This window comes from Podarcis muralis, chromosome 1 (assembly GCF_964188315.1).
Source record: "Podarcis muralis chromosome 1, rPodMur119.hap1.1, whole genome shotgun sequence".
Lineage (NCBI taxonomy): Eukaryota > Metazoa > Chordata > Lepidosauria > Squamata > Lacertidae > Podarcis > Podarcis muralis.
In genome coordinates, this window is record NC_135655.1 from 21,316,410 (window position 1) to 21,343,805 (window position 27,396).

General features: G+C 45.6%; 1 protein-coding gene across 3 annotated transcripts; it reads right to left on the reverse strand.

Annotated features, from left to right (window-relative positions):
- Window positions 1-1,463: 1,463 nt before the first annotated feature.
- Window positions 1,464-11,427, reverse strand: LOC144326950 (alpha-1-antiproteinase-like). Of its 3 annotated transcripts, none has more exons than XM_077924416.1 (5): window positions 11,329-11,427; window positions 7,578-8,237; window positions 6,899-7,169; window positions 4,009-4,156; window positions 1,464-1,670 (listed from the first exon to the last, which is right to left on the reverse strand). In XM_077924416.1, exons 2-5 carry the CDS (start codon window positions 8,215-8,217, stop codon window positions 1,479-1,481), a joined length of 1,251 nt encoding a protein of 416 aa, XP_077780542.1. In that variant the 5' UTR covers window positions 8,218-8,237; window positions 11,329-11,427; the 3' UTR covers window positions 1,464-1,478. The 3 variants fall into 3 exon arrangements, with proteins under 3 accessions (XP_077780542.1, XP_077780540.1, XP_077780546.1); XM_077924414.1 differs by having other exon boundaries at window positions 11,313-11,421; XM_077924420.1 differs by having other exon boundaries at window positions 11,358-11,377.
- Between the last annotated feature and the right edge of the window lie 15,969 nt (window positions 11,428-27,396).

Genomic DNA, 27,396 nt, shown 5'->3' on the forward strand with positions numbered 1-27,396 from the left:
ACGGCTAGCGGAGCGCTGCATTAATCCCGAAGCTTGGGGCGTGCGGAGCTCAGCGCGCCCCAAGCTTCTGGGTGCCGGCAAGGTCTCCGCTAGCCCTGGGAGAGCCCCGCGACGTCGCACGGCTCTCCCAAAGCTAGCGGACCACTGCGCTAATCCCGAAGCTTGGGGCATGTGGAGCTCAGCGCACCCCAAGCTTCTGGGTGCCGGCAAGGTCTCCGCTAGCCCTGAGAGAGCCCCGCGACGTCGCGCAGCTCTCCCACGGCTAGCGGACCACTGCGCTAATCCCGAAGCTTGGGGCGTGCGGAGCTCAGCGCGCCCCAAGCTTCTGGGTGCCGGCAAGGTCTCCGCTAGCCGTGGCGAGCCAAAGATTTGTTATCTGGATGAGATTGTGAACTGGAAGGGGCAGCCCTCCTGGAAAAGACTAATTTATGATGCAACAGGTCTGGAAAGTTAAGGAGCGGGCTATTAGACTGTATTTCATCGGAATGGCAAGATGGCGATTGCCCGCTCGAGTGGAAACGCCTGGACTATTGGATGAGAGTGATTCACGAGAGAGCAATACAGAATCCACACAGAAATATAAATAATTGTTTTTTTAACGCACTTGCGGAGATAATTCGGAGGTGAATGAAAAGGAAAATGAGTAACGACAAGGACTAAGAAGAGGGACTGAAAATATCATTGTAAATATGTAAGCAGCAGAAATATTCGAGGATTGGACTCCTGCCGATCAAGAAGCATGGGTACTCCCCACAAAAAAAATTTACAATTGGGAAATACCGTATTTTTTGCTCTATAAGACTCACTTTTTCCGTCCTAAAAAGTAAGAGGAAATGTGTATGCGTCTTATGGAGCGAATGCAGGCCGCGCAGCTATCCCAGAAGCCAGAACAGCAAGAGGGATTGCTGCTTTCACTGCACAGCGATCGCTCTTGCTGTTCTGGCTTCTGAGATTCAGATATTTTTTTTCTTGTTTTCCTCCTCCAAAAACTAGGTGCGTCTTGTGGTCTGGTGCGTCTTATAGAGCAAAAAATACGGTAATTGGATTATATGATGTGTATGGTTACAATTTGGATTAATTGGTTTGATATGTTTAATTTGGTAAATGGAAACTTAATAAGAATTATTTTTTAAAAAAAAGAAAAAGAAAAGGCCACACAACCGGGGGAAGAGTTAGACAGCTTTGAGATTGCAGCTAGGCATGAGAGATAATAATAAAATACTGTTAACCTGATCTTTCAAATGGCATGATCCTGGAGTGAATGCTAAAGAGCACACTTAAAATAAACAACATATTTTTTAAGATTGTGAGAAAAGAAAGAAAAACGCCAAGTGATTTTGCAGACAATTCTATCAGTGTTTTATTTGTTCGGTTTGGGAACATGTGACAGTAATCACTCTGATACCTAAAGGCATCTTATCAATCATGCTTCATATTGGAAATCCCATGTTTTCTGTGCTGCAACAGAAGTTGAGCAATCATGCCTCAGTAGGATTCGTGACTTTTCCCATGAAGATGGCAGTATCAGTTTCCTCGTCAACAGTCACCGACAGAAAGGGGGCATTGAACACCAGTGCAGGAGGAAGGGAGGTAGGAGCAATTTCAATAGCAGTAGTAGCTGGAGCTTCAGTGTCATTCTCGTCGACATTTAAATAAGCTTTGTGAATAGCCTGCAAAGACATACAACAAAAATTAGTGCAAGATTGTGTCTGACTCAGGATTTTATCATGAGAAAATCTAGGCCTTCAAAACAAACAAATCCACTGAATGTCTTCAGAAACATCATGTGGTTGTTTCTCACACTGATTACCTATTGATCTGGTTCCTCTAACCAGTTCTAAGCATCATATTTGTGTATCAGTCAGCCTCAAGGAACTGAAGGAATTTTCTGAAAATCTTGATGTCAATCATCTCCATAATTATATTTTCCTAGTTCTTGTCTCTCTCCCTTACTGTTGATGACAAGCAAGATCCCAATACCAGGCTCATTATGCAAAAAATACGAACACTTCTTTCATATATACATCATATATAATATTACCCTTTTACTCCTATAATATTATAAACACTAGGTTTCCAAAAGTAGCCAGCACATAAACAGATAAATACAAAAGTTTATATAACTGGATAAAAGACATATTTAGTAATACGCTTTAAAATTACCGTATTTTTCGCACCATAGGATGCACTTTTTCCCTCCTAAAAAGCAAGGGAAAATGTGTGTGTGTCCTATGGAGCGAATGCAGGCTTTCGCTGAAGCCTGGAGAGTGAGAGGGGTCGGTGCGCACCGACCCCTCTCGCTCTCCAGGCTTCAGGAAGCTATCCGCTAGCCGTGGGAAACCCAGCTCTCCCACGGCTAGCGGAGCGCTGCATTAATCCCGAAGCTTGGGGCGTGCGGAGCTCAGCGCGCCCCAAGCTTCTGGGTGCCGGCAAGGTCTCCGCTAGCCGTGGGAGACCTTGCCGGCGCCCAGAAGCTTGGGGCGCGCTGAGCTCCGCAGGCCCCAAGCTTCGTGATTAGCGCTCCGCTAGCCGTGTCTAGGCTGTGGATAGCAGCCTGCTTCCCGGAGCGTCGGGCGCCCTGAAAGCAGAGCTCCCGGCGCTTCGGGAACACATCCGCAGCGTGCGGAGCCATGCAGGAGTTCCCCACAGGGCTCCCCACGCTGCGGATAGCAGCCTGCTGCCTGGCGAGTGGGGCGCCCTGAAGCAGAGCGCCCCTCGCGCCGGGCAGACATCCGCGGCGTGCGGAGCCCTGCAGGAGTTCCCCACAGGGCTCCCCACGCTGCGGATAGCAGACTGCTGCCTGGCGGGTGGGGCGCCCTGAAGCAGAGCGCCCCTCGCGCCAGGCATACATCCGCAGAGTGAGGAGCCCTGCAGGAGTTCCCCACAGGGCTCCCCACACTGCGGATAGCAGCCTGCTTCCCGGAGCGTCGGGCGCCCTGAAAGCAGAGCGCCTGGCGCTTCGGGATCACATCCGCAGCGTGGGGAGCCTTGCAGGAGTTCCCTGCAGGGCTCCCCATGCTGCGGATAGCAGCCTGCCGCCCGGCGGGTGGGGCGCCCTGAAGCAGAGCGCCCCGCGCGCCAGGCAGACATCAGCCAGCCCCACAAGCTCGGGGGACAGCAGGGAGGCGCAGCGCCACTATCCCGCTGTTCCTCGACCTGGTTCGGTTTCCCTAACCTGCTTTTGGGGGGGGAAATAAAGGGAATTTTTTCCCCTTTATTTCCCCCCAAAAAAACTAGGTGCATCCTATGGTCCGGTGCGTCCAATCGTGCGAAAAATACGGTATGCTCCGTAATACACACAGCATATGGTTCATCAGCACTATAGTATATTGTATTTTAAAATGGGGTTTTAGCGTTTTTGGGGGTTTTTTGAATGTTTTATGTACATTTTCAATTTCATTGTTCTGTGTGGCACAATGACAATAAAGATATCGTATATATCGTAAAAAAAATTACAGTGCCTGAGCAGGTGAGAGTAAAGCAGGTATGTGATAAATGATACTGTCTGCACAAAGCTTGCAAATACTGTATATCAGATTTCTCCTCCTTCTCCAATGCTAACTGCAGTCTTTGCAAAGCAATTGGTACCGAATCATCTGCTGTTGAAAATTCTGTGTCAGAGGTGGGGAAACTGTGGCCCTCCTGATGTTTTTGGATCCCATCAGCCCCAGATAGCATGACCAAGGGAAGAGGGAGAGCTGGGGCTTAAGAGTCTCTCCATCAGTTCTGTTGGGAGACCAGCTCCATTGGGGCTCCCCCCTCAACTGTCATCAAGCACCACACATGCCATTAGGCTATAGCAGAGGGAGAGATGGGGTTTTGGTGCCTCTTATCCTAGCTGGAATAGCAAATATTTTTGGCTCCTCCTCTCCATGAGAGATGGGATTGTGGTTCAAGTACCCCAAATTATGTTCATTTGAACATAATTCAGGCAAGAGGGTACCTCTGGTGGAAAAATGGAGGATGCAAGAAAATATAAGTCAACCTGTAGAATTTTGAGAAGCCTACCTTGGAAATCTTCAGCTCAGGCTTCCCAGTAATTCCAGAGAGGTCTGCTTGATCTGTGAATACCTCCGTAATATGCATTCTTCTTAAGATCCCTTGGATAACATAGTTGCCAGAGATTGTAAACTTTGGAAGGAATAGATCTATTCTCCTGTTGAAAGAGGAGGTGAGGTATTGCTTGTTTTTGTTTTTAATAAAAAAATTTATTGAAATTTTCCAAATTTATATAACAACAAATCAAACACAACAAAACAACAACAACAACAACAAAAACAAATATAATTTCAATTACCTTATTTTCTTATAACTTACTTCCCCGACTTCCTCATACCTTCCCTTTCTGTATTCTAATTTCCAATTATTAATTCAGCAAATCCTCTCCCTTATTTTCCTTTTACATTTTTAACCTTTCATTTCTATACTTAACCATTATCACTGTAAACCACATATTCTCCAATCCAGCGTCATTCTAACATTCATTAATTTTGCAATGTTTCTTGAGATAGTCCTTAAATTTCTTCCAATCTTCTTCCGCTGTCTCTCTTCCCTGGTTCAGATTCTGCCGGTCATTTCTGCCAGTCCCATATCACCTTCATCTGCCATTCTTCCAAGGTGGGTAGTTCTTGCAACTTCCAATATTTTGCGATGAGTATTCTTGCTGCTGTTGTGGCGTACATAAAAAAAATTCTATCCTTCTTTGGCACCAATTGGCCGACCATACCCAAGAGAAAGGCCTCTGGTTTCTTCAGAAAGGTATATTTAAATACCTTTTTCAGTTCATTATATATCATTTCCCAGAAAGCCTTAATCTTTGGGCATGTCCACCAAAGGTGAAAGAATGTACCTTCAGCCTCTTTGCATTTCCAACATTTATTATCTGGCAAATGATAGATCTTTGCAAGCTTGACTGGGGTCATGTACCACCTATAAATCATTTTCATAATATTTTCCTTTAAGGCATTACATGCCGTAAATTTCAAACCGGTGGTCCACAACTGTTCCCAGTCAGCAAACATAATGTTATGACCAATATCTTGTGCCCACTTTATCATGGCTGATTTCACAGTTTCGTCTTGCGTATTCCATTTCAACAGCAAGTTATACATTTTTGACAAATTCTTAATATTGGGTTCTAACAGTTCTGTTTCCAATTTTGACTTTTCCACCTGAAAGGCAATCTTTCTATCCAGTCTAAACACTTCCATTATCTGATAATAATGGAGCCAGTCTCGGACTTTATCCTTTAGTTTCTCAAAGCTCTGCAATTTTAATTTATCCCCTTCTTGTTCCAAAATTTCCCAATATTTCGGCCATTTGGCCTCCATATTGGGTCTTTTCAGAGCTTTAGCTTCCCTTGGTGACAACCACCTTGGGGTTTTATTTTCCAATAAATCCTTGTATCTAATCCACACATTAAACAATGCTCTCCTGACAATATGATTTTTAAATGCTTTATGTGCTTTAACCTTGTCATACCACAAATATGCATGCCACCCAAAAACGTTGTTGAAACCTTCCAAATCCAAAATGTCCGTGTTCTCAAGAAGCAGCCAGTCTTTCAACCAGCAGAACGCTGCTGATTCATAGTAAAGTTTTAAGTCCGGCAGGGCAAATCCCCCCCTTTCCTTTGCATCAGTTAAAATCTTAAATTTTATCCTGGGCTTTTTGCCCTGCCAGACAAATTTAGAGATATCTTTCTGCCACCTCTTGAAACAGTCCATCTTGTCCACAATTTGTAATGTTTGAAACAAAAACAACATTCTAGGCAATACATTCATTTTTATAACCGCAATTCTACCAAACAAGGAAAGCTTCAACTTAGACCAAATCTCTAAATCTTTTTTCACTTCTGTCCAACATTTCTCGTAATTATCTTTAAATAAGTTCACATTTTTAGCTGTCATATTTATCCCCAAATATTTCACTTTCTTAACCACAGTTAATCCTGTCTCATTCTGAAACCTCTCTTTTTCCATAGCTGTTAAATTTTTCTCTAATACCTTAGTTTTTAACTTATTCAATTTAAAGCCTGCAACTTGACCAAACTCTTGAATTAGTTCTAAAACCCTTTTTGTACTAGATTCTGGCTCTTGTAATGTAAGTACCAAGTCATCTGCGAATGCTCTCAGTTTGTACTGTTTAGCTCCGACCTGTACCCCTTTAACCTGCTGGTCCCTTCTAATCATGTTCAGCAAAACCTCCAGGACTGATATAAAAAGTAATGGGGAGATCGAGCACCCTTGACGTGTCCCTTTTTCTATCTTAAATTCTTCTGTAACCACATTATTTACAATAAGTTTTGCTTTCTGCTCAGAGTAAATTGCACCTATACCATTTTCAAACCCTTGGCCTACTTCCATTCCCCGGAGATTCTTTCTCATAAAAATCCAAGAAATATTGTCAAAGGCTTTCTCCGCGTCCACAAATATCAAGACTGCTTTAGTGTTTATATCCACTTCTAACTTTTCCAAAATGTCAATTATATTCCTTACGTTGTCTGACAAATGCCTTCTAGGGAGAAAGCCCGCTTGGTCTCTATGAATCTCCTCCATCTAGGAGGTGAGGTATTGCTTTGAAAAAAAGATGTGCCATGAGGATTTTGGGTGTCATATGGAGGAGGCTAGTGAGGTATTGCTTTGGAAAAAAATGTGCCATGAGGATTTTGGGTGTCATATGGAGGACAGAATTCTAATCAAAGATGTGCTCTCCCAAGCCCACATTCCTAGCTTGTTTGCACTCCTGTCTCAGCGATGTCTAGGCTCAATTGATCCTGTTCTGGAATTACAACGGACTTGGTCATTACACAGCCTATCACTACCCCTCAAACTCATAACAATATATTTACACCTACACATATGTACTACACTCTTTCCACTACAGCATGCACACTTACTGTGATTTTGTTGAATTCATCCATTTTAACAAAACGTCTTTGCTAAGAGCATTTTCCAACTGTTTCATTTTCCCTTGGTCAGGAAGAATAAATAATGCTGAAACGTTGCTCTTGTAAGGGAGCTTCACAACCTTGCAGGACAGGATCTTATCATGGTAAGTCTCAAACCAGCTGACTTTGTTCATCATAGGGACTTTCACCGTTGTTTCCTCATCCACATAGAAGTCTCCTTCTCTTGTATGCAGAGAATTGAAAGGTTTTTCCCAATTGGCTTACGGAAAGAACAATAACAGCATACATGTCATTTAATTCTTCAATATATTAATTGTTTTACTCATAGCTTTTAATAAAAACTTCTGTTTAGTGGCATCTTACTGTGCTGAGATACCTGCCTTTGCATCTCTGTTCTTAATCTAGTTCCCAATTACTTAATCTCATTTCCAGGAAATGGTAATCACAATATATTTGATTTGTTTCGATAATGGTGGAGGTCAATTTGCTGATTGATTAAAGGAATTTCTTTGTGATGAGAAGTCTGAGAAGATTCTTCTCACACAATGGACAGATGATGACTCCAGACTAAAGCACCAACAAATCTGAACCACAGCTTAAAGTTTAAACCTTAAACTGAGAACATCCAAGAAGCAAAACCTGTATAAAACAAGTCCATCTGACTTACCTCTCATGTAAATATAGTTCACCATAATCATTAGGGCCTCTCGGTTAAGACATTTGACAGCATCAACTATTTTCCCATTCGTTTTTTTCCCTATATAGCTATTGATTTGACTTTTAGCTACTGCAGGATTCTTGAAGTTAGTCGGAAGAACATCCGTCTCATAAAAATGTTTGGCATCATCCACAAACTTCTTCAGGGGTTTCACTTGGTCATCTGTGAATAGGGTGTTCCCAATCCTCAGGTGGAGTTCAGCACTGGGGCGGTTCAGTATACGTAAGAGATGATGGAAACCCTCATGTATTTCCGGTTCAGTGATATCTGATGGGTTAAAGCCAAGTCCTGACAAAAGCTGACTCAACGTGGTTGTTCTAGCTCCCAGTGACACCATGGCCAAGGCAGTGGAAATGCTCAGAGGGGAAAAGAAAATGTTCTTCTCAGTGCTCTCCGAAGCAACGTGGTGGTAGAATCGAAAGGCGAAGTCAGCATTTCCTCTGGCTATCTTCAAAGAGGGCAGATCTCTTTCACCTTCAGCAGGAGCAGAACGGCCATGGTCATGATCCTCATTGTGGTCAGGGGTATAGTGACATTGGGCAAAAGCACAGAGACCAGCAAGAAGCAAACACAGGTAGAGGTGAGACATTGTGTTCCTCTGGAAGTCGTCTGTGAAGACAAATCACATTCAAAATTCATCATTGGGGTTGTCGTTGTGGGAGCGGGACCTAGCTACCACCTCCCCAAAGGCCTTCTTCACCGCTGCCTTGGCTTCTTGTACACTTTCTAATTCTGACACATTGGCCTCAAAGGAATGAACTTGATCCCAGGGGACCAGGAACTCATTGCACCTCTGACATGCCCATAACTTCTGCCCCATGGGGAGATAATCATACATATGGCCGAGGGTGCAAAACACTGGAAATCCCTCCATATCCCTACTGACTTTTTACATGCATGGTTGGTTATGTTGTTGTTATCATTCTTTTTCTGCTGCTCCAAAGCCAATGGATTCAAATGACAAAAAAATGAGTTTCTGACTAAACATGAGGAATAACTTTCTAACGTAAGAGCTGTCCAACAGTGGAATGGACTCCCTCAGAATTTTTAACACAACTGCAATGAGTGAGCTCCAATCACAGTAAGCAAGTCGGTGCATACACTGGTATTGTGAGGGGCAACGTTTGGCTAAACGACCCCTGAAAAGGTTTGGAAGGAAGCTTAAGCCAAAGGAACTTCGGCAGTGTCTTTTTGGAGTCCCGGCACCCCTCACCAAAAGGAAAATGGCAGAGGTGGGGGGGAATCCAGGCACAGAGAAGAAGAGCAGCAACAAAACCTAAAAGGAAATAAGACTGCATCATTGTATTCACATCAATTTGTATGAAAGATAAGATCCTCCAAACAAAGAGTAAGAACAAGTTAACCATAGATGGACAAGTTCTTCCCCTAGCATGGAAGATGAAGAACAGACTCCATTTGAGGATCTCTCCCTCATTACAGTCGATCAGGTATATGAAGACGAGCAGCAAAATGCGAGGGAGATAGTGAAAGATACAGGAAATGGAATGCAGATTTCCAAAGAACAGCAAGGAGAGACAAGAAGGCCTTCTTAAACAAGCAATGCAAACAAATAGAGGAAAACAACAGAATGGGAAGAACCAGAGATCTGTTCAAGAAAATTGGAGATATGAAAGGAACATTTCGTACAAAGATTACCGTAATAAAGGACAAAAGTGGTAAGGACCTAACAGAAGCAGAAGACATCAAGAAGAGGTGGCAAGAATACACAGAGGAATTATACCAGAAAGATATGGATGTCTCGTACACCCCAGGTAGTGTGGTTGCTGACCTTGAGCCAGACATCCTGGAAAGTGAAGTCAAATGGGCCTTAGGAAGCACTGCAAATAACAAGGCCAGTGGAAGTGATGGTATTACAGCTGAACTATTTAAAATTTTAAAAGATGATGCTGTTAAGGTGCTATACTCAATATGCCAGCAAATTTGGAAAACTCAGCAGTGGCCAGAAGATTGGAGAAGATCAGTCTACATCCCAATACCAAAGAAGGGCAGTGCCAAAGAATGCTCCAACTACCACACAATTGCACTCATTTCACACGCTAGCAAGGTTATGCTTAAAATTCTACAAGGAAGGCTCAAGCAGTATGTGGATCGAGAACTCCCAGAAGTGCAAGCTGGATTTAGAAGAGGCAAAGGAAGCAGAGACCAAATTGCAAACATGCGCTGGATTATGGAGAAAGCTAGAGAGTTCCAGAAAGACATCTACTTCTGCTTCATTGACTATGCAAAAGCCTTTGACTGTGTCGACCACAGCAAACTATGGCAAGTTCTTAAAGAAATGGGAGTGCCTGATCACCTCATCTGTCTCCTGAGAAATCTCTATGTGGGACAAGAAGCTACAGTTAGAACTGGATATGGAACAACTGATTGTCAACTGTATTTTGTCTCCCTGCTTATTTAATTTATATGCAGAATACATCATGCGAAAGGCTGGGCTGGATGAATCCCAAACTGGAATTAAGATTGCCGGAAGAAATATCAACAACCTCAGATATGCAGATGACACAACCTTGATGGCAGAAAGTGAGGAGGAATTAAAGAACCTTTTAATGAGGGTGAAAGAGGAGAGCACAAAATATGGTCTGAAGCTCAACATCAAAAAAACAAAGATCATGGCCACTGGTCCCATCACCTCCTGGCAAATAGAAGGGGAAGAAATGGAGGCAGTGAGAGATTTTACTTTCTTGGGCTCCATGATCACTGCAGATGGTGACAGCAGCCATGAAATTAAAAGATGCCTGCTTCTTGGGAGAAGGGCAATGACAGGCCTAGACAGCATCTTGAGAAGTAGAGACGTCACCTTGCCAACAAAGGTCCGTATAGTTAAAGCTATGGTCTTCCCAGTAGTGATGTATGGAAGTGAGAGCTGGACCATAAAGAAGGCTGATCGCCGAAGAATTGATGCTTTTGAATTATGGTGCTGGAGAAGACTCTTGAGAGTCCCATGGACTGCAAGAAGATCAAACGCATCCATTCTTAAGGAAATCAGCCCTGAGTGCTCACTGGAAGGACAGATCGTGAAGCTGAAGCTCCAATACTTTGGCCACCTCATGAGAAGAGGAGACTCCCTGGAGAAGACACTGATGCTGGGAAAGATAGAGGGCACAAGGAGAAGGGGGCGACAGAGGACGAGATGGTTGGATAGTGTTTTTGAGGTTACCAGGATGAGTTTGACCAAACTGCGGGAGGTAGTGGAGGACAGAGGTGCCTGGCGTGCCTGGCGTGCTCTGGTCCATGGGGTCACGAAGAGTCGGACACGACTAAACGACTAAACAACAACAACAACAACAACATGTTACTCGTGTTTGCTCTCACATTTGCTCCCATACAGGATTTCAAAGATGTAATTTCAGAAGGAAATCAACATGCTGATTCTGCTCTGAAATCATTCTGTTCATTATTTTCTAATGCAATTGATACCCATGCATTTTTTCATCAGGGAACTATGCAGCTGATAACATAATTTTTCATTCCTTTGACACAAGCTAAGGATATTGTTGATGGATGTCCTTCCTGCGCTTTAACTCCTGTTCTCTTTACCTTAAATCAATTAACTGTTTCTTTTCCTAATAAATTTTCTCCTCTGGAACGAATTCTGGAACGTCCTCTAGTGACGTACCAGCAACTCCACAACCCGCAGTAGGAGCGACCTGTTCCTTTGATTACCTGTTCCTTTAATTACCTAGGGGCAGGATGCCCTACTGTTCTTACTTCCTCAGGTCCTGTATGGATTCCACGAGGGTGGTCTGTGTGCAAGTGGAGGTGTCTGAAAAGGAGGGTAGCAGAGCAGGTATGAAAAAGGAAGACAAATAAAGGATAATATTAGAAATATAATAGACATAATGGAATATCTACAAGTAAGAAGAGATAAACAAGCAGCCCTAATTTCAATTAATGCAGAGAAGGCTTTCGATAAAATCTCATGGGAATTTATGAAAAAACTATTAAAAGAATTGTGTCTAGGCAAAAAATTCCAAAAAGGTATGAATGCAATATATAACCAAGCAAAAATTATTATTAATGGAGAGTTTGGAGAAGAAATCAATATATTTAAAGGTACAAGACAAGGCTGCCCCCTATCCCCAATGTTGTGGATCGAGGGCCCGACCCCCGCTATGTGAAATAAACACACAAGGACACGTGATATAAGGTTAATGGGCAAGAAAAGGCCACAACTTTATTGATTACAGCAGTGAAAAGGTATTGGCTTAGGCATTGGATGACTATAGGAGGTGGGTTTATTCAACAGTAGGTGGAGCCTGTTGATGATAATCCAACTATAGGCTCACCCTGATGTCACTGAGGGTCGTGCCATGGCCTCCCACCAAGCAGGCATTGGACGGAAAACACAACCGCCAGATTCCTTTAACGGAATAACCCACGGTAGATAGCATAGGCGATGGCCACACCTAGCCCTTGACACACATGAATCCAATGCCTAACCTACCCACCAATACCACAAAAGTTGTGACGATTGCTACGAGGTAGGCGAAAAAACCAAAAAGCCTAATGCCAAATGGAAAAATTCCTACCAGGCCCCCCAGACAACCGGGGCGACCAACCTAAGGTCCATAGCAAGGCCAAAAACCTAGACCCTGAGCTAAATGGGAGTGGAGGGTGGGTGACTCGCTGCGGGTCGACGACGACTGAGGAGGAGGCGGAGCTGGCCCCGCAGCATTAAGCTGCTAAACACGCCTCCCGGAGACACCTGGTTGGCTGCCTCCGGTGGGCGTGGGCGCCAGCCAGGTGAGGAGGGGCGGGGGCTAGGCCCCCGGCCAGGAGGCGGAGCTCGGGCTCCCGCCCACAACCACTCCCCTCTCTTCCAGGGAGGAGAGTCTTTGTTTATAATAGTATTAGAGGTTCTATTAAAGAAAATAAGGCAGGACAACCAAATAAGAGGAATAGCAGTTGGTGAAAAAAGATGTAAGTTAAGAGCCTTTGCAAATGATGTTATGATCACAACAAAAAATCCCCTACAATGCACACCTAGAATATTGGAATGTATAAACAAATATGGCAGATTAGCAGGATTCAAATTAAACTATGGGAAAACCAAAATATTAGTGAAATATATGGAAGAAAAAGATAAAGTGAAATTACAATAAATTACAGGATTGGAAATTAAAAAGAAAATAAGGTATCTTGGAATAAATTTAACAACAAATACTATGGATTTAGGTAATGAGAACTATGGAAAAACATGAAATAAAAAATGATTTGCAAGTATGGGGGAAATTAAATCTTTCCTTACTAGGGAAAATATCAGTAATAAAGATGAACATATACCAAGGATAATGTTTTTATTTCAAATTATCCCAATACTAGGAGGAGATAAATGTTTTAATAATTGGAAAAGAGATTTGGCCAAATTGGTGTGGTCAGGGGAAAAACCAAGAATAAAACACAAAATAATGATAGACAAGAAGGAGAGAGGAGGATTTGGCCTCCCTGACATGGAGTTATATCATGATGTGGTGGGTCTGACCTGGCTCAAATAGCTCAAATGGATCAAATTAGATGACTCGGATGTATTGGATTTAGAGGGAGTAGAGACGAGATTTAGGTGGCATGCCTATCTAATAGATGAGAAAGCCGAAGTACATAAAGGCTTCCTAGGGCATATAGTCAGAAAGTAAATACAGTGGTACCCCGCAAGACGAACGCCTCGCAAGACGGAAAACCCGCTAGACGAAAGGGTTTTCCATTTTGGAGGCGCTTCGCAAGATGAAGTTCCCTATGGGCTTGCTTCGCAAGACGAAAGCCCATAGGGAAATCTCCGGGACAGCGGGGAAGCGCCTCCGCTGTCGCCCGCCAGCATTTTAAAAAGCCCCGGGACAGCGGGGGACTTCTCCGCTGTCCGGGGCGATCTTAAAATGCTGGCGGGCGGGAACGAAGCCTCCGCTGTCGCCCGCCAGCATTTTAAAAAGCCCTGGGACAGCGGGGGACATCTCCGCTGTTCCGGGGCAATTTAAAAGCCCCGGACCATGCCCCGATGCCGGGCGGCGGGCGGGAATGCCTCCCCCCGCCGCCCGCCATCGGGACCATGCCCCGATGCCGGGGGCGGGCGGGAAAGCCTCCCCCCGCCGCCCGCCATCGGGACCATGCCCCGATGCCCGGCGGCGGGCGGGAACGCCTCCCCCCGCCGCCCGCCATCGGGACCATGCCCCGATGCCGGGCGGTGGGGCGGGAACGCCTCCCCCCGCCGCCCGCCATCGGGACCATGCCCCGATGCCGGGGGCGGGCGGGAACGCCTCCCCCCGCCGCCCGCCATCGGGACCATGCCCCGATGCCGGGGGCGGGCGGGAACGCCTCCCCCCGCCGCCCGCCATCGGGACCATGCCCCGATGCCGGGCGGTGGGGCGGGAACGCCTCCCCCCGCCGCCCGCCATCGGGACCATGCCCCGATGCTGGGGGCGGGCGGGAATGCCTCCCCCCGCCGCCCGCCATCGGGACCATGCCCCGATGCCGGGCGGCGGGGCCGCGAAGCCTGGGCGCGCTGATCTCGGTGTGCCCAGGCTTCGGCATGTTGGCAACTCTCCGCAAGCAGCGGCAGCGCTGCCGCTGCTTGCGGAGAGGTCCGCGAAGCCTGGGCGGACAGCTTTTGAAGGCAGGGGGGGAGCAAAGACTTTCGCCCCCCGCCAGCCTTCAGAGGAGGTCCTGGACCTCTTCTGAAGGCCAGCGGGGGGCAAAAGTCTTTGCTCCCCCCTGCCTGCCTTCCCGGGAGAGCGGAGAAACGCGCTGCGTTTCTCCGCTGTCCCGGAGGGCTTTTGAATGCAGGCGGGGGGGAGCAAAGACTTTCGCCCCCCCCCCAGCCTTCAGAAGAGGTCGGGGGACAGAATGTCCCCGGACCTGGTCTGAAGGCGGTTTCCCTAGGAACGCATTAATTGATTTTCAATGCATTCCTATGGGAAACCGTGCATCGCAAGACGAAAAACTCGCAAGACGAAGAGACTTGCGGAACGAATTAATTTCGTCTTGCGAGGCACCACTGTATATATAACATATGGGAGAAATATAAAGAACCGAAAACTCCTTGGTGGGCATCACCGGCAGAAATTGTTGCAGTGAAAAAATTAAATATGAAAGAAAATTGGGCTACTTATAAAATTGTATTAAAGGAAGAAAACGGAGAATTGAAATTAAAGGATTATACAGAAATTAAAGTTCATGTTAGTGACTGGTTCCAATATATTCAAATTAAGTATAGATTAGCGAAAGACGAGAAGTCAGGATTTGAAAAAGAAATATCAAAATTCGATAAATACTTAATACAAGAAAAATTTAAAAAAATCTAAATTGTATAATCTGATCTTAGAGTGGGAAACAAAGGATGAACTGGTTAAGGCATCAATGATTAAATGGGCGCAAGATATTGGGGAAAATATTATGTTTGAACAATGGGGAAAATTGTGGAAAGAAGATATGAAATTCACTATGTGTTATATATTGAAAGAAAATTACCTCAAAATACAACATAGATGGTATTTAACACCTGAAAGAATAGCAAAAATGAATAAAAATTGTAGCGATGTCTGCTGGCGATGCAACACTGGAAAAGGTACTATGATGCATATACAGTGGAATTGTTTAAGCATCAAACAATTTTGGGAAACAATATATAACGAAATGAAAAAAATGTTCAGATATTCATTTAGGAAAACACCAGAAGGTTTTCTATTGGGAATAGTACCAGGAAGTCTAAGGGAAGAAGACAAGACATTATATTTATACACAACAGTAGCTGCAAGGCTATTGATTGCGAAAAATTGGAAAAGTGGTTTTATACCGACAAAAACAGAGTGGCTTGCCAAATTATTGGAGTATTACAATATATCCAAAACAATGGGAGAAATTGGAAGGATCTCAAAAGAGAAGATAGACAGGGACTGGAAGGTGTTTAAAGGATACTTGCAAAACCATATTGAAATATCAGAACTCCTATTAGAATAATTCGTAATATGTGTGTATTAATGCTGAATTATTTTAATAATAAAAACTTTTCCAAAAAAAAAAAGAAAAAGTGGGAGAAATCTCCTTCACTGGGGGTTTTTAAACAGAGGTTGGGTGGCCATCTGTCAGGGCTTATTCAGCTGTGATTCCTGCATTGCAAGGGGTTGGGTTAGATGACCCGTTGGTCCCTTCCAATTCTATGATTCAATGTCATAATTTCCTAACTCCATTTCTGAAGCTGCTTTTCTCTTCTATTTCCCATTTGCACTTCCGTTTCCACCTTTGCCCCTATTTCCATGCCTCCTCCTCACTTTTCCTTTACTGTCATTTCCACTTGCACATAGACCACCCCCATGGCAACCTCCTAGATCTTCCTCCTCCCATACATTGCAACTATTGAGCCGTCTTTCCCCCTTCCTCCCAATTCTAAAGCCGTATCTCCTATTTTTCAGCCCCTTTGTAACTCCCCCCCCAATTTTAGCATCACTCCCATTCCCATGCCTTCAACTCCCTCCTTTTTTGCAACTCTCCCTTGCACACAGACCCCCATTTAGCTCCTTCGATCTTTGCACCCAATGCTAATTCTAACCACCCTTTTCAACTCCCCATTTCTAAAGCTGCTTCTATTCCGCAGCCTCCTTTGAACCCACTCCCCTTTTCACCATCACCTTTTTCATACCTGCTCTGCTACCCTCCTTTTCAGACACCTCCACTTGCACACAGACCACCCTCGTGGTACCCTCCAAGCCAACCTCTGTCATAGCAGCATGGGGAAAGGTGAGTTTGATACTTACATTCAGAGGTGTCTCTTGCAAGAAGAAGGGAAAGCTCCTTGCAGTGAGCTACTATTTATGTGTTGGGGCACTGTTGAAAAATGTCATGTTGTCCTTCACTAAACAGAGCAGGCTAACCTAACAAATATTGACCATGGCATGCATTGCTGGACACCTGTAGTCCCAAGTCCACAGAGTACTCTCCCCTAGAGTGAGGGTTCCAATGGGTTCTCCTGGATCCTTTACACAATATGGGGAGTGGGGCTCCTGCATCCCTCTCTCCTGGAAGTATCTTTGCTTCTGTATCTATTGTTGCAAAATAGATACCAAGCAGTAGCAAGATTCCAGGGGGGTTCCAGGCACCCACCCAGGATCTGTGCTCCTTTGGAGAACTGAAGACATGGCAGAGGCTGTTGCAGCTTTAAGAAATATGGTTTGTTCCCTATTTACACCACTGTAGTCTCCTCTCTATACAAGACTACAGTGGTGTAAATAGGGAACAAACCATATTTCTTAAAGCTGCAACAGCCTCTGCCATGTCTTCAGTTCTCCAAAGGAGCACAGATCCTGGGTGGGTGCCTGGAACCCCCCTGGAATCTTGCTACTGCTTGGTATCTATTTTGCAACAATAGATACAGAAGCAAAGATACTTCTAGGAGAGAGGGATGCAGGAGCCCCAATCCCCATACTGCGTACAGGATCCAGGAGAACCCATTGGAACCCTCACTCTAGGGGAGAGTACTCTGTGGACTTGGGACTACAGGTGTCCAGCAATGCATGCCATGGTCAATATTTGTTAGGTTAGCCTGCTCTGTTTAGTGAAGGACAACATGACATTTCTCAATTGTCCCCCTGCTTATTTAACTTATATGCAGAATTCATCATGCGAAAGGCTGGGCTGGATGAATCCCAAGCCGGAAGATCGCCGGAAGAAATATCAACAACCTCAGATATGCAGATGACACAACCTTGATGGCAGAAAGTGAGGAGGAATTAAAGAACCTTTTAATGAGGGTGAAAGAGGAGAGCGCAAAATATGGTCTGAAGCTCAACATCAAAAAAACGAAGATCATGGCCACTGGTCCCATCACCTCCTGGCAAATAGAAGGGGAAGAAATGGAGGCAGTGAGAGATTTTATTTTCTTGGGCTCCATGATCACTGCAGATGGTGACAGCAGTCACGAAATTAAAAGACGCCTGCTCCTTGGGAGAAAGGCGATGGCAAATCTAGACAACATCTTAAAAAGTAGAGACATCACCTTACCAACAAAGGTCCGTATAGTTAAAGCCATGGTTTTCCCAGTAGTGATGTATGGAAGTGAGAGCTGGACCATCAAGAAGGCTGATCGCCAAAGAATTGATGCTTTTGAATTATGGTGCTGGAGGAGACTCTTGAGAGTCCCATGGACTGCAAGAAGATCAAACGCATCCATTCTTAAGGAAATCAGACCTGAGTGCTCACTGGAAGGACAGATCGTGAAGTTGAGGATCCAATACTTTGGCCACCTCATGAGAAGAGAAGACTCCCTGGAAAAGACCCTGATGTTGGGAAAGATGGAGGGCACTAGGAGAAGGGGACGACAGAGGATGAGATGGTTGGATAGTGTTCTCGAAGCTACAAACATGAGCCTGACCAAACTGCGGGAGGCAGTGGAAGACAGGAGTGCCTGGCGTGCTCTGGTCCATGGGGTCACGAAGAGTCGGACACGACTAAACGACTAAACAACAACAACAACAACAAGTCTTGTATAACACCATTTTGCAGGGTGAGCTGTAAGCCAAGATGAGCCAGGCTGCTCAGGTGGCAGATTTGGGTTCATTCTTCACAAGTTGTACCCATCTCTTCACAGCTGATTGAAATATGCCTCACACATAGGAATCAGCAGAAGCTTCCTTTTACATGCACTTCCGCTTTTAAGGCACTAGGGAGTAGTGGGGGCTGTTAATGCACTGACAGGCAGTGGGGATGGGTAACAACAGCCTGGGCTTCTTGCTCAGGTTGTTCGCTTTCTTATGAAACAGGCTTGAGGCAAGTGAAAAGCCATCTAGGGTGCCCACTGAGCCTCTTGGCCATATTAGGCTGCCTGCCTGGCCCCCTGGCCCTGATTGCAGGAAGGTGGGATCATCCTCAAGAGCTGATAGCTTCCAACACCTTCCTAGAGAAGACATTGCCAGCAGGCATTAGGCAACTCCATGAGCTCTCCCTGTGCCTTGTTTCCTCCTTTCTCTTCTCCTGATACTCTTGCTTTTTTAATTGCATTCCTCCTTCTGTGACCAGAATAAGCATGCTAAGAAGCGATGCTTAGGTAAAAAGTCAATGTGGCGTCTGCCCGTTCTTTTGAAAATGTCTGTACAGGGGGAGAGAAAGAGTTAATAGGTAGACCAATAGAAAAGCCAGAGGCGGAGCCTGTTGTTGTTGTTGTTTAGTCGTGTCCGACTCTTCGTGACCCCATGGACCAGAGCACGCCAGGCACCTCTGTCCTCCACTACCTCCCGCAGTTTGGTCAAACTCATGCTGGTAACCTCGAAAACACTATCCAACCATCTCGTCCTCTGTCGCCCCCTTCTCCTTGTGCCCTCCATCTTTCCCAGCATCAGTGTCTTCTCCAGGGAGTCTTCTCTTCTCATGAGGTGGCCAAAGTACTCGAGCCTCAGCTTCACGATCTGTCCTTCCAGTGAGCACTCAGGGCTGATTTCCTTAAGAATGGATGTGTTTGATCTTCTTGCAGTCCATGGGACTCTCAAGAGTCTCCTCCAGCACCATAATTCAAAAGCATCAATTCTTCGGCGATGAGCCTACCTGTTTATAAAAGGGCTTAGCCCAAGGTTACAGTTTAGAGGCCTGAGCAGCTACTTGCAGCAAGGGACAAAATGGTTTTAAATGTTTTAAGCGCTTTTAATTTGCAGCACCTTAAATGGTGGCTGTTGCTTTTTATAATATTATATTATTTTATTATTTTATTTTTGCTTGGGGTGGGATAAGCATTTAGTCAGGGTGGGGAGCAGTTTAATCTGAGCACTATTGTTTCTTGCTTTGTTTTTATTTTTATTATTCTGTTAAGTTGTTATTTAGTTTGTATTTTGCTTTTTAAGGGGAAGGGTCAGGGCTGCCTGGGAGTGGGCCTCAGCCAATAGAATGGCTGGGGCAGGTTCCACCGGGGGGGGGGATGTATTGGGACACCCGATCTCAGTGATCACTGGTAGGAGGAGGAGTTATGCTAAGACCAAACCATGTCATTACCGAGGAGGCAGGTTTAGTCGTTGTTTGAGGACTATCCCTGCCTCCAGGTCTGGTCCTGATCGGAAGGATACAGGAATCAGCAAGGGAAACCCACATGACCTGAAAGTGTTGCTGTGCAATGCCAGGTCAATGATGAATAAAACCACTGCCATCCACGACCTGATTGTGGATGGAGGATTTGACCTGGCATGTGTGACAGAGACCTGGTTGGATGAGGCAGATGGGCCTGTCCTTGCTGCTGCTTGCCCACCAGGTTTCTCTTACGCACAGCAACCCAGGTCATGTGGGCAGGGAGGGATGTTTGCAGTGATTTTTAGGAAGTCATTAGTCTGCACCAGACGTCCTACTGGGAAGACCCAGTTTTCTGAGTGCATGTTCTGGAAGTTGGGCAATAGGGGCAGTACAGGATTCCTACTGGTGTACTGACCTCCCCGCTGCACCAAGGGTTCGCTGCCCGAGCTGCTTCAGGTCGTGTTGGATATGCTCCTGGAGACACCTAGCTTGGTTGTCCTGGGGGATTTTAACATCCATGCTGACACGACCTTACAAGGGGCCGCTCGGGACTTCGTGGAAAGCATGGACTCCATGGGGCTGTCCCTGAATAAGTTTGGCCCAACTCATAGCCACAGACATGCCTTAGACTTGGTGTTTACCTCTACGGATGTTGGTGATCTGACACTAACTAAAAGTGAAACAAAAGAAGTGCCATGGTCAGATCACATCCTGGTGCAACTGGACTTCTCCGCGACCCTTCCCCTCTGCAGGGAGGTGGGACCAATTCGGATGGTCCGCCCCCGCCACTTAATGGATCCAATTGGCTTCCAGAGAGTGGTAGGGGATGTTTTATCCCAAGTTGATGGCCTTTCAGCTGATTCCCTGGTGGCACGCTGGAATGCGGAGTTAATCAGGGCTATTGACTGTCTGGCTCCGAAGCGCCCTCTCCGATTGCATGGAGCCCGGACAGCCCCGTGGTTTTCCCCGGAGCTGAGGGCGATGAAACAATAGTTGAAACGGCTAGAGCGCCGGTGGCGGAAAATACATTTTGAATCAGACCGGACACGGGCTAGAGCTCAATGTCGAGTCTACCAAGTGGCAATGGCGACGACAAAGAGGGCCTTCTTCGCCGCCTCCATTGCATCTGCAGAAAACAGCAGCAGGAGACTTTTTGAGGTGGTTCGCAATCTATCGGAACCACCGGGGCCTGGTAGGGACCCCAAGATCTCCTGCAATGCCTTTGCAAAGTTTTTTGCAGATAAAGTCGCTCAGATTCAGAAGGCGGTAGACTCCACCGTGGGAGCAGGGCCAGGGCAGGAGAGTGCTAGAGTTCTGTCTGGTCCTGTTACATGGGATCAATTCCAATCTGTTACCTCCGAGGATGTGGACAGGCTGCTTGGACAAGTGAAACCAACCACCTGTCTCCTTGATCCCTGCCCATCCTGGCTGATAAAAGCGAGCTGGGAAGGGCTGGGTGATGGGCTCTGCGGGGTGGTGAACGCTTCCCTCTGTGAGGGAGCCTTCCCAGACCCGCTGAAAGAGGCGGTCATTAAACCGCTTCTTAAAAAAACATCTTTAGACCCGGCCAATTTGGCCAACTATCGCCCAGTCTCAAATCTACCATTCTTGGGCAAGGTGATTGGGCGGGTGGTTGCCGAACAACTCCAAGCATGCCTGGAGGATGCGGACCATTTGGATCCCTTCCAATCAGGATTCAGGCCTCACCATGGGACTGAAACTGCCTTGGACACCATCGACCATAACATCCTTCTGGACCGTCTAGAGGGGCTGGGAGCTGGGGGCACTGTTATACGGTGGTTCCGCTCCTTTCTCCTGGGCCATGTCCAGAAAGTGGTGGTGGGGGATGAGTGTTCAGACCCCTGGGCTCTCACTTGTGGGGTGCCTCAGGGTTCCGTCCTCTCCCCCATGCTTTTTAATATCTATATGAAGCCTCTATCTGCCTGGCGTGCTCTGGTCCATGGGGTCACGAAGAGTCGGACACGACTAAACGACTAAACAACAACAACATGAAGCCGCTGGGAGAGATCATCAGGGGGTTTGGACTGGGTGTTCATCAGTATACAGATGACACCCAGCTGTACCTCTCCTTTAAATCAGAACCAGTGAAGGCGGTGAAGGTCCTGTGTGAGTGCCTGGAGGCGGTTGGAGGATTGATGGCGGCTAACAGACTGAGGTTGAATCCTGACAAGACAGAAGTACTGTTTTTGGGGGACAGGGAGCGGGTGGGTGTGGGGGATTCTCTGGTCCTGAATGGGGTAACTGTGACGCTGAAGGACCAGGTGCGCAGCGTGGAAGTTATTTTGGACTCACAGCTGTCCATGGAGGTGCAGGTTAACTCTGTGTCCAGGGCAGCTGTCTACCAGCTCCACCTGGTACGCAGGCTAAGACCCTACCTGCCCGCGGACTGTCTCGCCAGAGTGGTGCATGCTCTAGTTATCTCTCGCTTGGACTACTGCAACGTGCTCTACATGGGGCTACCTTTGAAGGTGACCCGGAAACTGCAATTAATCCAGAATGCGGCAGCTAGACTGGTGACTGGGAGTGGCCGCCGGGACCACATAACACCGGTTCTGAGAGATCTGCATTGGCTCCCAGTACGTTTCTGAGCACGATTCAAAGTGTTGGTGCTGACCTTTAAAGCCCTAAACTGCCTTGGTCCTGTATACCTGAAGGAGCATCTCCACCCCCATCGTTCAGCCCAGACACTGAGATCCAGCGCCGAGGGCCTTCTGGCGGCTCCCTCATTGCGAGAAGTGAGGTTACAGGGAACCAGGCAGAGGGCCTTCTTGGTAGTGGCGCCCGCCCTGTGGAACGCCCTCCCATCAGATGTCAAAGAGATAAACAACTACCTGACATTCAGAAGACATCTTAAGGCAGCCCTGTTCAGGGAAGTTTTTAATATGTAACACTGTATTGTTTTTAACACTTGATCGGGAGCCTCCCAGAGTGGCTGGGGAAACTCAGCCAGAGGGGCGGGGTATAAATAATAAATTATTATTATTATTTAGGGAGTTAGTTGGCTGGTTAGTTGGGAAAAGGCAGTTGGGAAAGCAGTTGGCAGGCAGATGGAAATAGAGAGACAGTGCAGTTGGTTCTTGTGTGAGGGGAGGTAGAAGAGTTAGAGACAGAATAAAATAAGACTAAGAGGGTAAAGGGTAACAGCGTTTCGAATGCATTTAAAGTTTATTTGTGTTTGCAGTAACCTACAATCTTCATTGTTAACTTAAGAACCTGACTGAGACTAAGTGATTTGCTGGGGAGGACCTGGTTGGTGGCAGCGGATTAGTGGTGTACAGGTCAATAGTCCGTGAGACGACCAGGGGCTCCGTACGAACGCCACAGTAAAGGACCCCTGGATGGTTAAGTCCAGTCAAAGATGACTATGGGGTTGCGGCGCTCATCTTGCTTTCAGGCCAAGGGAGCTGGCGTTTGTCCACAGACAGCTTTCCGGGTCATGTGGCCAGCATGACTAAGCCGCTTCTGGTGCAACGGAACACTGTGACGGAAACCAGAGCACACGGAAACACTGTTTACCTTTCCGCCGCAGCGGGACCTATTTATCTACTTGCACTGGTGTGCTTTTGAACTGCTAAGTTGGCAGGAGCTGGGACGGAGCTGGGACAGATTCGAACCACCGACCTTCTGATTGGCAAGCCCAAGAGGCTCATTGGTTTAGACCACAGTGCCACCCACGTCCTTGTGCTAAGAAGCAAGGCTTAGACATAGTCCAGGGGTGGGGGACTTCAGGCCAAATGGCACCCTTCAGGTCTACTTTTACCTTTTTACCTATCAGGCTCTCCCTAGGACAGACTTCTCACTGGTGCTATACCATCAAGTACATTTGCTTCTCTAGAATGTGTCCTTGAAGGGTGATAAATGCGGAATAACCAGCTTCATATAACCACAATATGCTTAAGTCTACTTAATTCATGAAGGCATTAAGCTGTCTTGCCAGGCTTAGCTATGTCCACTTCCCTTATCTTGACAGGAAATGGACAATCAAGCCTATTATTCCCCCCAGTCTACCTGTGTATCTCAGCATGTGAAGAGGTTTGAGCTGGTTGCTCCACACGGCTCTCATAAGCCACTCTTGAATTCCTATACCAATAATTTAGGAAATTTTGCCCCTTTGTAACTAAGCTAAGTTTTACTACCTGTGCAGGTGTATGGGAAAGCACACAAATCAGACTTTTGAAGAGTTTGTATGGAAACTAATTTACCAAACGTGTTATTTTCCTATGCTGGGGGAAGTGGGAAATTTTGTAAGGAACTTGGAATGGCATTAATAATAATAATAATAATAATAATAATAATAATAATAAATTTATTTATTTATATCCCGCCCTCCCCAGCTGAAGCCAGGCTCAGAGCAGCTAACAACAGTAAAAGTAGTACAGCATTCTAAAATCAATTCATTCTAAAATCAATTCAAAATCTAATTAATGGCAACCATTGGGCTAGAGTTCTGTGAGGATTACCAAAGGCCTGGTGGAACAGCTCTGTCTTGCAGTGTGATAGGAATTTTATGGTCTTAGATATATGGTAATGTTCATAACCGCACCTACATAGATCAACACAGGAAGGCCAATGTGGAACCATTTTGATTCCTAAACTGAGCAAATGTTTTCTCTGCAAGGTCAAACTGGAAAAACCTCCCCATTGTCTTTTCCTTCACAAGTCCTGTCTGGGGGGTATGTCTGTGTTTGAATAAGGGTGTGAGCCTTATCACCACAAAAGACTGGCCAGGCTACCAAGGAAATCCAATCAAGTAGCTTGCCAGACAGGAGATAAACAAGGACAAGAGAAAAACAACATTTAAATTTCTGTGATGTAGATGGGATGTATCTGAGGGGTGGTCTTAGGTTACACCCCTTCTGTGATGTATGTATAATGTTTCTGGGGGTGGTTTTGATCTACAGGATGGGAATTTCAAGTCTTTATAAGCCCTTGCACAGCATTTTGTGGGTCCTCCTCCTTTCCTGCGAGTGAGGGGAACACCCTGTTGCAACAGATCAATAAAGATCAAGCTTACTAGCTGCTTTGCTTCTCAATATTCTCTGGTTGGCCTCTGTTATTCTCTCCTACCAATAGGGAACCTATGTAAGGACTCTATATGGGCTCTTGGATACCCCTTAAGGGAAAAGGGCATATTTTTATTTACAACAGATGGCGACCACACACGAGGGGACTTTTGGTTACCCGGATTCTGGAGGCGAGGAAGGACTGGTTATCCAGCGCGCACCAGGCAGTTTGCCAGGAGGAATGGCCAGTCCTCCATCGATCCCAGGGTCTGGAAATAACTGGAGGTTCAGCGGGGCTAACCAGAGGAAGCAACGCTTGATCAGGCCGGCCTTAAACAACCAGTCAAGAGATTGCAGGATCACCAGGAACAGCGCATGCGGAAGTGAGTATTAAGTAGGAAACACGGGTAGTGGGTTGGGTTCTCTAAACCACAGCAACCAAAATTCTTTAACTCTTCCTTTTCCCTTCAAATCTAAACTTGCTACTTTTCCCCTCATCTAACCCTTTAAAAAATTGCCTTCTCCTCCTTTCTGTAACCCTTCGGAGTATGCCCAGGGAAACTTCTTTCATTTCCCTTCTACAGTCTATATGCCGACCTATTCCTTCGGAGTTTTGCCCAGAAAAGGTCGTGCTTGTTCTTCTGTACTAAAACTATAACTCCCAGGTGCAGCCACATCTCTGCCATGGCAATCTTTGTTAGAGATGACCTGTGAGCAGAGAAAGCAAGGGCACCTGATTCCTTTCCTTCTTTGTCATTTCTGAGTCCCAATCTGGCACTGCGCTACGCAAGCGTCCAGTAGGGAACTCTCAGGTTAGATTGTAAGAGGCAGGAGGTTGCTGTGGGCTCCCTGCCTGAGAAATGACCATAGGGGGGGGTTGAGATCGCTGACCGCACTGTTAGCTTAGTAGCCAGGAAAGGCCAACAGCTGTACCAGCCTAGTAAGTCAGGCCAGACGAACGGTGGTGTGTCACAGTACTAATTCTCGGAGTTGTCCAAATTGAGTCTACTGTGGGTTATTTATTGTGTTTCCTGAAAAGTGGGGATAAAACCCCGACTGCAGTATAAAAGTAAAAGCTAGCGCTATTAAAATTCTTAAAATGGGTGCACCTCAATCAAATGAAATGAACCCGTGGACTCCTGATGGGAAAGAAGCCTAGTTGGTGCTTACTTCCCGCCTGGACTCTGACAGTCCCCTTCAATTTGTGTTTAAGAAACGTTTTTCTTGTGTTTAAATTGGCCTCAGGTAAGATCCAGCAGCTGCTTATCTTAAATGTGCCATCAAAAATAAAAATGCAATCTTGCTTCCAAATTCTAAATCTGAGGAAGCCATGTTGAGCCTTATCAATCTTAAACAAGACAAAATTGAGAATGAAATGTATGTTATTTGAGAGAGGCTCTAAAAGAGAGTTTTCCTCCCAAGTGGTAAATGTTTTGCTGCAATTTTTGAGTTTGTGAGTCTACATCCATGTTCCAGTCTATTTTGGAATGTGCTGCGAAGTTAACCTAATGTTTCTGCTGCAAAACCCTAGTTGAGCACAATGCTCTCTCAAGCTAAAATGCAGTGTATGTATTTCATTAAGCATATGCCTATGAAAGTATGGTGTTCTTTCTAAGAAAATTGTTATTAAATGTAGAGACTTCCATGGCCAGCAAAATTGTCTATCTGAGTCCAGTCCTGATATCAGTCTCTATAACACTTCCTGGCCTCTTTTCTTAGAAAATGCCCCCCCCCTCATTCTGTCTCTTTCGGTTTTTTCTTCTTCTTACTTCTGTGCCAGGTAAATTTACTCCCGAGTAAGCTTCCTTTAAAGGAAACTGCAAAGGGGGGGGGAGCAATCTTTCCTAAGGTACCCTGCATCTCACTTTCCTATGTGTAGTTAAAAAATAATAATAATCTAAATTAGGCTTACTATTCCTATGCAAGTTCAGGAAAAATTGTCCACTTTTGTATTCCTTATAAATCAAATTTATGGATTTGTGAGTGGTTATGTCAATTGAATTAACGTGATGCTTTATAAAGATTCTTTCCCTATCTTATCTTAGGAAAACTGTTCACTTGTATCTTCCTTTAAAAATCATTTCTCTAGGAACTTGCACTCTTTAGTCTAAGGAAGCAAACTCACTCAAACTATCTCAAGATCTGCAAAAAAGGTTCTGTGTAAAGTTGGGTACTTTTATTTTCCTATTCCTTAGTACATGTGTGTGCTTGCATGATAGGAGCATAGATGTTTCCTTTCCCAGTTGTGCATCTGTACTTGCTGTGAAATCTTGCTGCGAACCCTATATTTTGGAGGGTTGGACTAGATGACCCCAGGGTCCCTTTCAACTCTCCCAATTTGTGGCTGTGTGGGAGGCCATGTGTCTGCAAGCATTGGAGGGTAATTCTTAAATTCTGGTGTGGTGATGAGTTGAAATTCAGCCTAGCTTTGCTCTTTGGTTTTAAAAGGTGAGAGGTGAAAGCTGTGATGTTTTTGAAGCAGAGCTGGCAATATCAAGCATTTGAGTGATAACAGTTTTTATCATTTTGTCTATTATTTAAAGATCAGACTTCCAAGTCTATTCAAAGTTTAAGCACATAAAATTCATATAGTCAAGTAGAATGAGCCTTGACCATCCATCCTGTAAATAAAGGGCAGAAAATTTTTGTCTGCAAATGGTAAGGCTGAAATGACTGAGAATGTTAAAGATCCTATGAATTCTGCCTCTGGCCATTTTCCCCCATATATAAGGGTGTGGCTGATTGTTCCA

Bases quoted from the DNA above. Each gene is read 5' to 3' on its own strand.
- LOC144326950 (XM_077924416.1), bottom strand. From the start codon at position 8,217: ATGTCTCACCTCTACCTGTGTTTGCTTCTTGCTGGTCTCTGTGCTTTT. The intron at 7,170-7,577 runs GTAAGTCAGATG...TCTTTCCGTAAG, and splicing joins GAACTATATTTACATGAGAG to CCAATTGGGAAAAACCTTTC. The intron at 1,671-4,008 runs GTAGGCTTCTCA...ATGTCTTTGCAG, and splicing joins CTGAGCTGAAGATTTCCAAG to GCTATTCACAAAGCTTATTT.